Genomic DNA, 14,187 nt, shown 5'->3' on the forward strand with positions numbered 1-14,187 from the left:
CTCCAGTTTAGATGTCACTCCAAACAGCAAACCATTCCAAAGCCCTCCTTTAAAATGCAGGCATTGTACTTTCCACCTCCAGGACTCAAGTCCGGTTAACCAGTTTCCCTGAATCCCTTCACAAAATATTAACCTGCTTACACTCCAACAGCTCAAGTCAAAAACCATTCATCTCTATTCACTAACATGCTAATACATGCCTGCTGTATGTTCAAGCCCTTTGCACACAAATTTTTTTTAACCCTTCCCTCCATCCCTTCCGAGGACCACCCCTACCCCTCCACTACAGATTTATACACTCTAAGTTATCCAATTCTGCTCCACCCTCTCTAAATGACCGAAGCACCTCAGCAACCCCTCCTCAGCCCTCTGAATAGTACTTTTAGTAACTCCACACCTCCTAATTTCCACACACCGAATTCTTTGCATAATATTTATACCACACATTGCCCTTAGACATAACATCACTACCTCCAGCCTCCTGGCTACATTTACAACCCATTCTTCACACTCATAAGAATGCTGGTACCACTACACTCATACATTCCCTTCTGTGCGTCCATGGATAACGTTCTTTGTCTCCACTGATACCTCAATGCACCACCCACATTTTTTCCTGCATCAGTTCTATGATTTATGTCATCCTTCATAAATCCATGCGCTGAGAAGTGTACTCTTAAATATCTGAACACATTTACTTTTCCATACTCCCTCCAACGTGATATCTAGTTTTATTTTACTTAACTCATTTGATACCTTCATCATTTTTTATCTATTTTCACTTTCAAATTTCTTCCTTTACACAAATATTCAGAAACTTAATAATTAATAACAATGGTGGTTCTTAAAAATACATGTTATTAACAATGTCTAATTTATTTATAAATAAAATTTAACTGCTTATGTATCTTAATTGTTTACATCTCTTGGCTTTACAACCTCTCCAGGTTATAATGCAGAGTAGTTACACCAAAAAATAATGCATAATAAACCTAACATTTACAAAAAGAAATGTAATTATAATAACGTGTACAAAAATAATGCACACAATTCATAACTAACAGTTCGGAGAAATTTTAGAGGTTTCCATTTATCACAGAAGTGATAATGTTCCAAGGCAGACTAAAACGTAGCTTAAAGATTCCTCTATATTGTGGACTAATTGTAAATTGTTCCATCCACAGTACTTTAACTTACTTTTTATAATGCTCACGAAATAGAAATACTAAGTTGAAAATAAATATCAAGAAGGAAAACTAAAGCCTTGCAGTCAATGAAAGTAATTGTAATTAAGTTTTCAATTCATGGCGAAATAAACTGAACGACACAACATACATATACATCTTCCACATTAACTCCATTTAGCCCAGAGATCCATTACTGAGATGTATATTCGTCATTTCCTTTCATTCTCTACTCTCCTAGAAAACTTCATGCCAGAGCATCTCATTCAAACTCTTAAGTGTAACTTTTTTGACATCAGCTGGACTATTATAAAACTGAAAAGGTTAAAATATTAACATTCACACTGCTGGACGAATGTTCAGACACTTGACAAATTAAACATATATTTATTTTTATTTCTATGTACAGTCTAGGACAAAAATGTTCAAGTTAATGGGAATTCACAGCAAACTCAATTTAAGAAATGATACTTTCTGTCCTGGAAAAAGTCAGAACGGGCCGAAAAGTTTCATGATATTGTGCCATGATATTTTGACATTCAAATTTAAGCCTTAGGATGCAAGAGGATGTTTGTGACCGGGCACTGCTTTTACAACATCTTTGGCGTAAGAACTCCAATCCCAATAACTGTGCTCAAACTCCACTGCTTCTAGCGAGGCTCTCCTTTTCTCCCTACATCACACCCCTCAAAGAAGGTTTCTTGATGCTGGTGAGGGGATCTTGATCTAGGGAATTGGGTCTGTGCTCCAGTTCCCTGAATTAAGCCTGAATACCTTCCGTATCCTCTCCCCCTTCCACAGGCGCTACATAATCCTACGGGTTTAGTGCTCCCCCTTGATTATAATAATAATCCCTACATCACAAACACAAAATGTGCTCAGTCTTCTTAGAATTATACCTGAATGTGCCATTAAAAAATAAATGAATGACAATTCTGTAAAATTTCATATATCACAGGAATATTGAGGTTAACTATGACGTACAACAGCAACGTCCTGTGTATTATTGCACATTGTTGACGATCCAGTCGAGGAAAGCGCTCACTCGTGTGTACACGCCTGGGAATTCTGGTCGAGCGCATCCCACACCGAAGGATACGATTCCAGCTATATAATACCTGCCACTAGGAGCCCTGTAGTTCAGAGGTCCACCGCTGTCACCCTGAGGAGAGAGAAATGCTTGAGGGAGACATGACTAGATTACTAACATAAAAGGAAAGGCCAAGCATGGACCGTAGTAGTACTTTGTGAAAAGATAAACCTCTATTGGTCAATCAGTGCATGGAGTAATTGAGGCTCTATTCCCTATCCAATAACAGAGCGAAAGACACTAACCTGTCATTAGAAGGACCTACATGAATATTATTCATTATATTCAGGGGGGAAAACGGCAAATCCACAAGGGTTATTCATCATAGGTGAAAGATATAGTGCAGGTAAAGGCAAAGGTTACGCGGGAAGGACTTATGCACAAAGAAAGGATACAGTTGATGTAATAAATTGGTGTCAGTTAAGAACTCGTATATGAAATCTTCATTAAAAGACAAAGCAAGTCAGGGCACTGAAGAAGGCATCAAAAATAAAACTGGTGTGCTCTTTAATGAATAGGATAAGTTAGCGCCCCTCCATTAAATGATCATTTGTGAATGAAGTGTATCCAATGGGTGTACAGTGTATACACACTACGAGAGTGGCTGTACTAACATTACTAGCGTTCTGGTTGGCTGTTACAAACTTACGCTGCAAGTCTTAACTTGCTGCACACGCTGCAAGAGTCTGGAATGCACTACAGGAGTCTTTGGAAGCTACACTACCGGAGTCCTAGGTGTCTGTACATTACTAGGTAAGCCTACTGCAACTGTATGGGGGTTTTAGCTTTTAGCCCCTGAAGTGTTGTCATCTAACAATAAAATACTGTCACCATATCTACAACTGGTAGCAAGACAGTGTGGCCACCCTGTAGAGTACTTACGCTACAAGAGTCGGTGCTGGCTGAGCCCGCACACAGATGTCTATGGTCCACCACAGGACGGTCGCCCTGAACTCCCTGGTAAGCTGTGCTGCAAGTTCTGCTGTTCACCACCGGTACTTGAGCCTCCATTGGCACATCTGAGAGTGTTCTGCTCTCTGAGGACAGACACAAAGTTTAGAGAAAAAAATTAAGGCTATATAGGCAAGGGAGGATAAGAAAGAACCTAATGACAGAAATCAAGGCAAAACCAGCATAGTTAAGAAATAAATATGACTGCAAAGATGGAAGAATAGTTGCAATTACTGAGACAAACTTTGCTACTTACAGTATTTTGAAAAATTACTATTTCCTCTCTGGACCTATTTGCTTATTAAAAGCAGTGGGTTAAGTGCAATCTAATGCTTTATTTTATTCATATGTCAGCTACTTCCATAATGCTATTCAAAGTAACCCACGAAGAATAAATCTAAATTATTACACAGTTTTATGCAAACATGGAATCAGTTACATAAAAACACACAAAGTGGGACCAAGTAAACCAAGTCCTAACCGATATAAGCTGGGAAGATATACTAAGCAACACAGACCCAAACTTATGCCTAGAACAGATTAACTCGGTGGCACTCGATGTATGCACAAGGCTTATTCCTCTAAGAAAAAGGAGGAGTAGATGTAAAATAGAAAGAGACAGGCGCTCCCTTTACAGGCGACGGAAAAGAATAACAGAGCGGCTAAAAGAGGTCAATATATCTGAAATGCGCAGGGAGACACTGGTCAGAGAAATAGCAAGCATCGAACTTAAGCTAAAAGAATCCTTTAGGAGTCAGGAATCGCGGGAAGAACTAAAAGCCATAAATGAAATCGAAAGAAACCCAAAGTATTTCTTCTCCTATGCCAAATCAAAATCGAGAACAACGTCCAGTATTGGGCCCCTACTTAAACAAGATGGGTCCTACACAGATGACAGCAAGGAAATGAGTGAGCTACTCAAGTCCCAATATGACTCAGTTTTTAGCAAGCCGCTAACCAGACTGAGAGTCGAAGATCAAAATGAATTTTTTATGAGAGCCACAAAATTTGATTAACACAAGCAAACTCCCTTCCTGTAAGCTTTTTCACCCTGAAATGTGTACCTCTTCAGTACAGGAAAGACTGTGCTATAACTTAAATTGCCAGGCATACCATCTAAAGGGGACAAAAAGATACAAAACATCCAGGCCATGGGAAAACCTGGGTAGCCACAGCCACTCAAGAGGGAGAGGTTTTTTAGTGCCAGGAAGGAAAAAAAACTGGCAGGAAATGGCAGAAATCGTACACCAAATCCAGTCATTCCTGGAGTGGAACCACAGTCGATGGCCTCCACTCCAAACCAACAGATACAGATACTAATGCCGGAAAAAAAATCCCCCCCCAGTACCAACAATACCACCAGTCCGATAACATTCTTCTTTGCAAATATACAGGGTCTAAAGCCAGCAATAAACAACAAAATACCTTTCATCCGTGGACTGCTTGCAGAGGCAAAGGCAATGTTCGCGGCTTTCACTGAGACCCACATAAAGGATCACTTGGACAACGAAATATGGATCCCAGGTTACAACCTATACAGATGTGACAGAGTGAACAGGCAAAAGGGGGGGGTTGGCCTGTACATTGCAGAGTCACTTGTTTGCACAGAACTGCTTAATGCCTCAAATGACGTAGTGGAAGTTTTAGCAGTAAAGGTCGAGAACCAAAACCTAGTCATTGTGGTAGTCTACAAGCCTCCGGATGCAACATCCCAGCAATTCCAGGAACAGCTGTTAAAAATTGACCACTGTCTGGAAAATCTTCCAGCTCCTGCACCCAACATCTTGCTCCTGGGGGATTTCAACTTAAGGCACCTAAAATGGAGGAATATAGCAAATAATATTGTTGCAGTAATAACACCAGGAGGCAGCTCTGATGAAAACTCACACTCACACGAGCTTTTAAATCTCTGCACAAAATTCAATTTAAACCAGCAAATAATAGAGCCTACTAGACTGGAGAATACACTAGACCTCATCTTCACTAACAATGATGATCTGATAAGAAATGTCACCATATCAAAAACAATATACTCAGATCACAACATAATTGAGGTTCAGACATGTATGCGTGGAGCCTCAGACCGACAAAATGAGACTAGTCACGAGGGAGCATTCACCAAATTCAACTTCAATAACAAAAACATAAAGTGGGACCAAGTAAACCAAGTCCTAACCGATATAAGCTGGGAAGATATACTAAGCAACACAGACCCAAACTTATGCCTAGAACAGATTAACTCGGTGGCACTCGATGTATGCACAAGGCTTATTCCTCTAAGAAAAAGGAGGAGTAGATGTAAAATAGAAAGAGACAGGCGCTCCCTTTACAGGCGACGGAAAAGAATAACAGAGCGGCTAAAAGAGGTCAATATATCTGAAATGCGCAGGGAGACACTGGTCAGAGAAATAGCAAGCATCGAACTTAAGCTAAAAGAATCCTTTAGGAGTCAGGAATCGCGGGAAGAACTAAAAGCCATAAATGAAATCGAAAGAAACCCAAAGTATTTCTTCTCCTATGCCAAATCAAAATCGAGAACAACGTCCAGTATTGGGCCCCTACTTAAACAAGATGGGTCCTACACAGATGACAGCAAGGAAATGAGTGAGCTACTCATGTCCCAATATGACTCAGTTTTTAGCAAGCCGCTAACCAGACTGAGAGTCGAAGATCAAAATGAATTTTTTATGAGAGCCACAAAATTTGATTAACACAAGCCTATCCGATGTTATCCTGACGCCAAATGACTTCGAACAGGCGATAAATGACATGCCCATGCACTCTGCCCCAGGGCCAGACTCATGGAACTCTGTGTTCATCAAGAACTGCAAGAAGCCCCTATCACGAGCCTTTTCCATCCTATGGAGAGGGAGCATGGACACGGGGGTCGTCCCTCAGTTACTAAAAACAACAGACATAGCCCCACTCCACAAAGGGGGCAGTAAAGCAACAGCAAAGAACTACAGACCAATAGCACTAACATCCCATATCATAAAAATCTTTGAAAGGGTCCTAAGAAGCAAGATCACCACCCATCTAGAAACCCATCAGTTACACAACCCAGGGCAACATGGGTTTAGAACAGGTCGCTCCTGTCTGTCTCAACTACTGGATCACTACGACAAGGTCCTAAATGCACTAGAAGACAAAAAGAATGCAGATGTAATATATACAGACTTTGCAAAAGCCTTCGACAAGTGTGACCATGGCGTAATAGCGCACAAAATGCGCGCTAAAGGAATAACAGGAAAAGTCGGTCGATGGATCTATAATTTCCTCACTAACAGAACACAGAGAGTAGTCGTCAACAGAGTAAAGTCCGAGGCAGCTACGGTGAAAAGCTCTGTTCCACAAGGCACAGTACTAGCTCCCATCTTGTTCCTCATCCTCATATCCGACATAGACAAGGATGTCAGCCACAGCACCGTGTCTTCCTTTGCAGATGACACCCGAATCTGCATGACAGTGTCTTCCATTGCAGACACTGCAAGGCTCCAGGCGGACATCAACCAAATCTTTCAGTGGGCTGCAGAAAACAATATGAAGTTCAACGATGAGAAATTTCAATTACTCAGATATGGTAAACATGAGGAAATTAAATCTTCAGAGTACAAAAAAAATTCTGGCCACAAAATAGAGCGAAACACCAACGTCAAAGACCTGGGAGTGATTATGTCGGAGGATCTCACCTTCAAGGACCATAACATTGTATCAATCGCATCTGCTAGAAAAATGACAGGATGGATAATGAGAACCTTCAAAACTAGGGAGGCCAAGCCCATGATGACACTCTTCAGGTCACTTGTTCTATCTAGGCTGGAATATTGCTGCACTCTAACAGCACCTTTCAAGGCAGGTGAAATTGCCGACCTAGAAAATGTACAGAGAACCTTCACGGCGCGCATAACGGAGATAAAACACCTCAATTACTGGGAGCGCTTGAGGTTTCTAAACCTGTATTCCCTGGAACGCAGGAGGGAGAGATACATGATTATATACACCTGGAAAATCCTAGAGGGACTAGTACCGAACTTGCACACGAAAATCACTCACTACGAAAGCAAAAGACTTGGCAGACGATGCACCATCCCCCCAATGAAAAGCAGGGGTGTCACTAGCACGTTAAGAGACCATACAATAAGTGTCAGGGGCCCGAGACTGTTCAACTGCCTCCCAGCACACATAAGGGGGATTACCAACAGACCCCTGGCAGTCTTCAAGCTGGCACTGGACAAGCACCTAAAGTCAGTTCCTGATCAGCCGGGCTGTGGCTCGTACGTTGGTTTGCGTGCAGCCAGCAGCAACAGCCTGGTTGATCAGGCGCTGATCCACCAGGAGGCCTGGTCACAGACCGGGCCGCGGGGGCGTTGACCCCCGAAACTCTCTCCAGGTAACTCCAGGTAAACACACACTTAAACAGTCATATTACATCTGGATATAAATAAGTAGTGAAATACTGAAGACTTTGTTTTGAATATTTTTATGTAATAAAAACCAAAAACGGCAACTCACCAAAAGATGTCCTCCCCCAGCCAACAACGGTGAGGCTTTGGCCATCAAAGTTATTGTTGCGCTCGTTGAAAGGCAGACACGCTGGCTTGATCAAGTCTGGAGAGACGGAGGTTGCATAGGTATTAGTTGTGTGAGTAGTGGAGGTTGTGTGAATAGAGACGGTCAAGTGAGTAATGGAGGTTTAGTGGAGGGAGGGACTTACCTCACTATAGACCCAATAACCTGTATCACAACTTACTGAACTACTAAATATTTAATGCAAAAAAAATGCTGGATTTCACATATGTTAATGCAAGTTCTTCGAGCACTAAATATATTTAAAGAACTATCTACAATGTAAGCATGAGAAAATTTACACAATTATATTTTGATACGAGTAGGGACTGAAATGTGTGTTGCTAAATCACTTTCGAATATTTTGATACCCATTGCGAGTCTGCATTTTGAGTACAATCTCATTTAAATTGCATATGTAGTACTGTAGCGTATTCAGAGAGAAGCACTAAATCCGTAGGGGTCATACAGTGCCTGGGGAAGTGAGCAAATCAGGCTCGATCTAAAGAAGGGGATGTCAGATTCAATTCTTTGGATCAAAAGCCTCCTCACCGGCTTGTAGGTGTGTTCCTAGAGCAGTATATACCCCATATATATATATATATATGTCCCATATAGAAGGACTAAACTGATTTTAATTTTAAAATAATTTGTATAATCTGATGCTCATTTTATATCTTCTTTTTAATAGTATAACTTACCATTAAACTGGACGTCACGGTCCAGGATAAGGAGCATGATATCATTTTCCTTAGTCCTTCGGTTGTAACCATTGTCCCGGCGGCTTACAATCCGGAAGTCTTGCGGGGATGCATCATCATTTGAGCGGGACAGACTGAATTCACCGAGACGAACGTCCTCTCTGTAAAGTCGAAGGACATGAGAAAATGGCTTCAAGTGAGGTCAGTTAGGTAACCAGTATCTCAGGATTAATGGACGAAAGATCCAGCTTACAGCTAACCAATTTATTTCCTCGTGATACATAGTTTGTACAAAATTGGTTGACATTACAGCTCTCACATGGAAAGCTTCTTAGTTATTCAGAGTATTTTGAGTTTTACCACCACTCCTGGATTCGTCGAGCGATGCCTTTAGTTTTACCCTAATGTTTCCATCTCTCTAACCAGCAATTTTTTCTGCTATTTATTAAAGTACAGCAAATGACGTATTAAGACACCCTGATTAAGATGAAATGCATGGGACACTGTTACCGTGGCCCGATCCCAGACCAGGCATCCTAAATGACAGCCTGATCAACCAGGCAGTTGGTGCTAGCCTCACAATCCTGCATAGGCTGGAATTAACCTCAGGAACTAACTCAGTTTCCTCCTGAAGACAGGGGCCTGTCGATTATTACAATAAAAAAGAAGCAATAAACCTACACAATAAAAAAGAAGCAATAAACCTACACAATAAAAAAGAAGCAATAAACCTACAAGGGTCATACAGCGGGGCAGGGGATATTATCATTATTATTATAATCAAAAAAGAAGCGCTAAGCCACAAGGGCTATACAGCGCTGCAGGGTAGGGAAGGAAGCAAGGGAATTGGATGGCAGAAGGGAGGGGGGATGATCAGCAGGTTACAGAAAACAGCGGAGCAGGGGATAGTACAGGGGTAGAGGGTAGCAAGAGATTGAAGTAGAAAGGGCTGAAAGTATCAGAATTTGTGAAGTCAGTCGTTGTCAAAAAGTCAATGAGAGAGTCCGGATGAAAGGTGGGTCCATCAGCGAGAAGGGAAGGTAAAGAGAGAGCAGTGGGGCGAAGACGACGACAGAGGTAAATTCTGCGTGCTCGTTGATAAAGTGGGCAGTCCAACAGAATGTGGCTGACTGATAATGGAGCTTGGCAATTCTCACAGAGAGGAGCAAGACGCCTCTCCATGAGATATCCATGAGTAAGACGAGTATGGCCAATGCGAAGACGGGAGAGAGTAGTCTCCCAACCTCGACACTGGTGATAAGAAGACGGCCAGTAACCTATACTCGGTTTAATAGACTGAAGTTTGTTGCCGAGCATAGTAGACCAACGTTGTTGCCAACGGGTGTGAAGGTGGGAAGATATTACAGCAAAATAGTCCGTACATGGAATACCTCTATAAGAAACTGGTAGGTCATGTACTGCTGACCGCGCAGCAGTGTCTGCCAGTTCATTGCCCTGTACGTCAACATGACCAGGGACCCAACAAAAAACAATATCTTTATGCTTGGTAAAGATGCGGCGTAGCCAAAGTTGGATACGGAGGACTAAGGGGTGAGGTGTATCAAATTTTTGTATAGCCTGTAAAGCACTAAGGGAGTCTGAGACAACCACAAATGATGACACAGGCATAGATGCAATACGGATAAGTGCTGTAAGGATGGCATATAATTCAGCAGTAAAAATACTAGCCGAAGATAGTAAATGCCCTTGTACGACGCTGTCCGGAAACACTGCTGCGAATCCTACGCCGTCAGAAGACAGAGCCATCTGTGTACACAGCAATGGCACGAGAATGAGAATGAAAGTGGTCAAGAAAAAGAGAGCGGGAAGCGACCGTAGACAGTTGGGCTTTCGAGCAAGGGAGGGAGAAAGAACAGACTCGAACAGCTGGAACTTCCCAGGGGGGTAGGGAAAAGTGAGATGCTACATGTACATAGAAAGGTGGTAGTTGAAGAGAAGATAAGATCGAATGAAGGCGAAGAGAGAAGGGACGGAGTAAGCAGGGGCGGCGAACAAATAAAGAATGTCTACTAATATCAGTGACCATTCTATAAATGGAAGGATTGCGGAGATCATGAGAGCGTACATAGTAGCGCAGGCAATGGGCATCACGGCGATCGGATAAGGATGGAACGTTCGCTTCTGCATAGAGGCTTTCGACAGGGGAAGAGCGAAAAGCACCAAGGCATAAACGTAATCCTTGGTGATGAATGGGGTTAAGGCTAGAGAGAGTAGCAGGAGATGCCGCTGAATAGATCTGGTCACCATAATCAAGTTTCGATAAAATAAGGGTGGAATGTAGGTGAAGGAGGGTTCGACGATCAGCTCCCCACGAAAGATGAGCAAGGGTTTTAAGAAGGTTCAGCCGGCTGTGACAAGTTGCCTTCAGAGAGGTAATGTGAGGTTTCCAGGATAACCTACGATCAAAGAGGAGGCCCAGAAACTTGACTGTATCACGTTCAGGGATATGGGAGCCATAGAGGTACAAAGGATGATCGGAGATGACAGAGCGTCTAGTGAAAGTGATTTGGTGGGTTTTAGTGCTGGAAAATTTAAACCCATGTGTGGTGGCCCAATTGGAAACACGGTCGACTGCATGTTGGAGAGAAACTGTAAGGAGGTGACAGTCAGCGCCTGCACAGGCAATAGCGAAGTCATCAACATAGAGTGATGACCAAATATTTGATGGAAGACTAGAGGCCAAATCATTAATAGCAAGGAGAAAAAGTGTTGTGCTCAGAACACATCCCTGGGGGACACCTTCAGCTTGGATAAAGTCCGGGGAGAGCACATTATTAACCCGAACACGGAAATGCCTGTCAGTTAAAAAGTTCTTAAGGAAGGATGGTAGATTGCCTCGAAGGCCTAAGGAGTGGGCTTGGGCTAAAATATTATACCTCCAAGTTGTGTCATATGCCTTCTCAAGGTCAAAAAATATGGCAATAACTGAGTGGTTATTCGCAAAGGCATTACGAACATACGTATCCAAGCGCAGTAAGGGGTCTATGGTAGAACGTCCCTTACGAAAGCCATATTGACGAGTGGAGAGACTGTTGTGTGTCTCTAAATACCACACTAAACGTCTATTTACTAGACGTTCCATTACTTTGCAAACTGCACTGGTAAGAGCAATGGAACGATAGTGGGAGGTTTCATGTCCCGTAGTGCCTGGTTTGCGGAAAGGGAGAACAATGGCGGATTTCCACAGCTGTGGAAGAACTCCTTGTGACCAAATAAGATTGTAAAGGCGTAATAGGACTGCAAGGGCTGACTGATGTAAATGTTGTAGCATACGAATATGAATGTTGTCGGGCCCAGCTGCCGATGATCGACAAGCTGAGAGTGTTGCCTCCAGTTCTTGAAGTGTAAAAGGCACATTATACTGTTCTTCTCTGAGAGAAGAAAAGTCCAAGGGTGCTAACTCTCTGGCAGACTTTGAGGAAAGAAATGAGGGGCATAGATGGACAAAAGAGAGGGCGGCCGGATATCCGCCACAAAGCATACCTCCTTCGGCCACCACCCCCGGAATCCGAAAGGTGGCTTCCAGAGATACACTCGTCGCCCGAAAGACACCCAAAGCTAGTCCGGGATACCGGAGAGGGATCGGGACATCCCCAGGCGATCCAGATTCCACGGCAAACTACGCCACCGCTAAGAACCTCAACGGAATGGGATGGACCCCGGTATCCTTTCCTCTACCCAGGAACTAGTGCGCCTGTGGGAGAAATCCCAAAGGACAAAAAGAGGAAGGGCAAAAGGGAGGGGTGGGGAGGGGGAGGAGGAAAGGAAAAAGGGGAGGATGGGGAGGATGGGATAGGGGAGGTGAGATTGGGGGGTAATTAGGTTCGTTCTGAGGAAGAAGACCGATAGGTCTAATTCCTCAGACCAAGAGCCTCTTCACCACGCCAAGGAGCCCCCCTTGAAGAGGGGGGCAGGGGATAGCGCATGATTATAAATTAGCAAGAGTGGAGTGAACAACAGAGGGAGAGTTACAAAGGGAAGTGAGGAGTGCTAGAGGAAGTATCAAAGTTTGTGCAGTAAGTCAGTTGCTCTCAAAAAGTCGACGAGGGAGTCCGAGTCAAAGGTGGGCCCGTCAGCAATGTGGGGCGTTAGAGCGGTGACGTCGGAGGTAAATTCCGTGTGCTCGTTGATAGACCGGGCAGTCCAACAGAATATGGCTAATCGAAACTGGAACCTAACAATTCTCAGAGTGGAACAGGGTGCCTCTCCCTGAGATACCCATGAGTAAGAAGAGTGTGCCCGATGCGTAGACAGGATTGCGTAGTCTGCCAACCTCGGCATCGACAAGAAGATGGCCAGAAACCTAAACTTGGTTTGATAGAATGTAATTTGTTATGTATCATATCAAACCAACGTTGTTGCCAACAGTTGCAAAGGTGGTTAGAAATTACAGCCAAATAATCTGTGAATCTAATACCTCTATATGAAACTGGGAGGTCATGTACTGCTGACTGCGTAGCAGTGTATGCCTGTTCAATGCCCTGTACGTCAACATGACCGGGGACCCAACAGAAAACTATCTTTGTTTTTGCTAGAGATACGGTGTAACCAAAGTTGCATACGAAGAACCAGGGAATGAGGTGAAAACGTATAGAGGAGGATGACAAAAGATGATCCTATGTATCAGAAATCTTCCCTATGAGGATAGACTGAGGGCCCTGAATCTGCACTCTCGAAAGGCGTAGAATTAGGGGGGATATGATAGAGGTGTATAAATGGAAAACAGGAATAAAGGGGATGTAAATAGCGTGCTGAAAATTTCCAGCCAAGACAGGACTCTCAGCAATGGTTTCAAGTTGGAAAAATTCAGATTCAGGAAGGATATAGGAAAGCACTGGTTTGGTAATAGAGTTGTGGATGAGTGGAACAAACTCCCGAGTACAGTTATTCAGGCTAAAACGTTGCGTAGTTTTAAAAATAGGTTAGATAAATACACGAGTGGGTGTGGGTGGGTGAGAGTTGGACCTGACTAGCTTGTGTTGCTGGGTCTGGTGCCGTGCTCCTTCCTTGAGTGGAGGTGACCAGACTGGGTGGGTCATTGGGCCAATCCGGGGGGGGGTCATTGACCTGCTCCGCATGGGTCAGTGGGCCTGTTGCGGTGTTCCTTCTTTCCTTAGGGAGTCTGAAACTACCACAAATGGCGACACAGGCATAGATGCAATATGGATAATTGCTGCGAGAATTGCATACAATTCAGCTGTAAAAATGCTATCCGAGTCTAATAAATGCCTTCGCACAATGCTGTCCGGAAACTGCCGCAAACCCGACACCATCAGAGGATTTAGAATTATCAGTGTACACTGCGACGATATGAGAATGAGGCTGGAATTAAGAAAAAGAGCGAGAAGCTACTGTAGGTATGTGGGCTTTCGCGCACGGCAGTGAGGAAGAAGAGAGACGAACTGTTGGAACCTCCCAAGGGTAAAGGGAAAAGTTACATGCTACATGGACATAAAGGGAGGTAACTGAAAAGACAAGAGCGAATCCTTCCAATATGTGGAAGGATTGCGAAGGTCGTAAGAGCAAACAAAATAGCGGAGGCAATGAGCATCAAGGCGATCGTTCACGGACGGAATATTCGACTATGCATATAGGTTCTCAACAGGTAAAGAACGAAAAGCACCTAGGCATAAACGTAATCGCTGGTGATGGATGGGATCGAGGTCAGAAAGAG

At 43.4% G+C, this 14,187-nt stretch overlaps 1 protein-coding gene across 1 annotated transcript in view; it reads right to left on the bottom strand.

Annotated features, from left to right (window-relative positions):
• Positions 1-857: 857 nt before the first annotated feature.
• The window catches only part of LOC128698947 (venom protease), a 37,164-nt gene continuing 23,834 nt past the window's right edge, over positions 858-14,187 (bottom strand). Inside the window, exons 7-10 of the mRNA XM_070090349.1 lie at positions 8,493-8,653; positions 7,738-7,833; positions 3,157-3,311; positions 858-2,346 (exon numbers count right to left, since the gene is read on the bottom strand). Of these exons, the coding sequence (XP_069946450.1) occupies positions 2,188-2,346; positions 3,157-3,311; positions 7,738-7,833; positions 8,493-8,653 (571 nt within the window). The 3' untranslated portion in view covers positions 858-2,187. The remainder of the gene's footprint in view (positions 2,347-3,156; positions 3,312-7,737; positions 7,834-8,492; positions 8,654-14,187) is intronic.

Source organism: Cherax quadricarinatus, chromosome 31 (assembly GCF_038502225.1).
Source record: "Cherax quadricarinatus isolate ZL_2023a chromosome 31, ASM3850222v1, whole genome shotgun sequence".
Classification (NCBI taxonomy): domain Eukaryota; kingdom Metazoa; phylum Arthropoda; class Malacostraca; order Decapoda; family Parastacidae; genus Cherax; species Cherax quadricarinatus.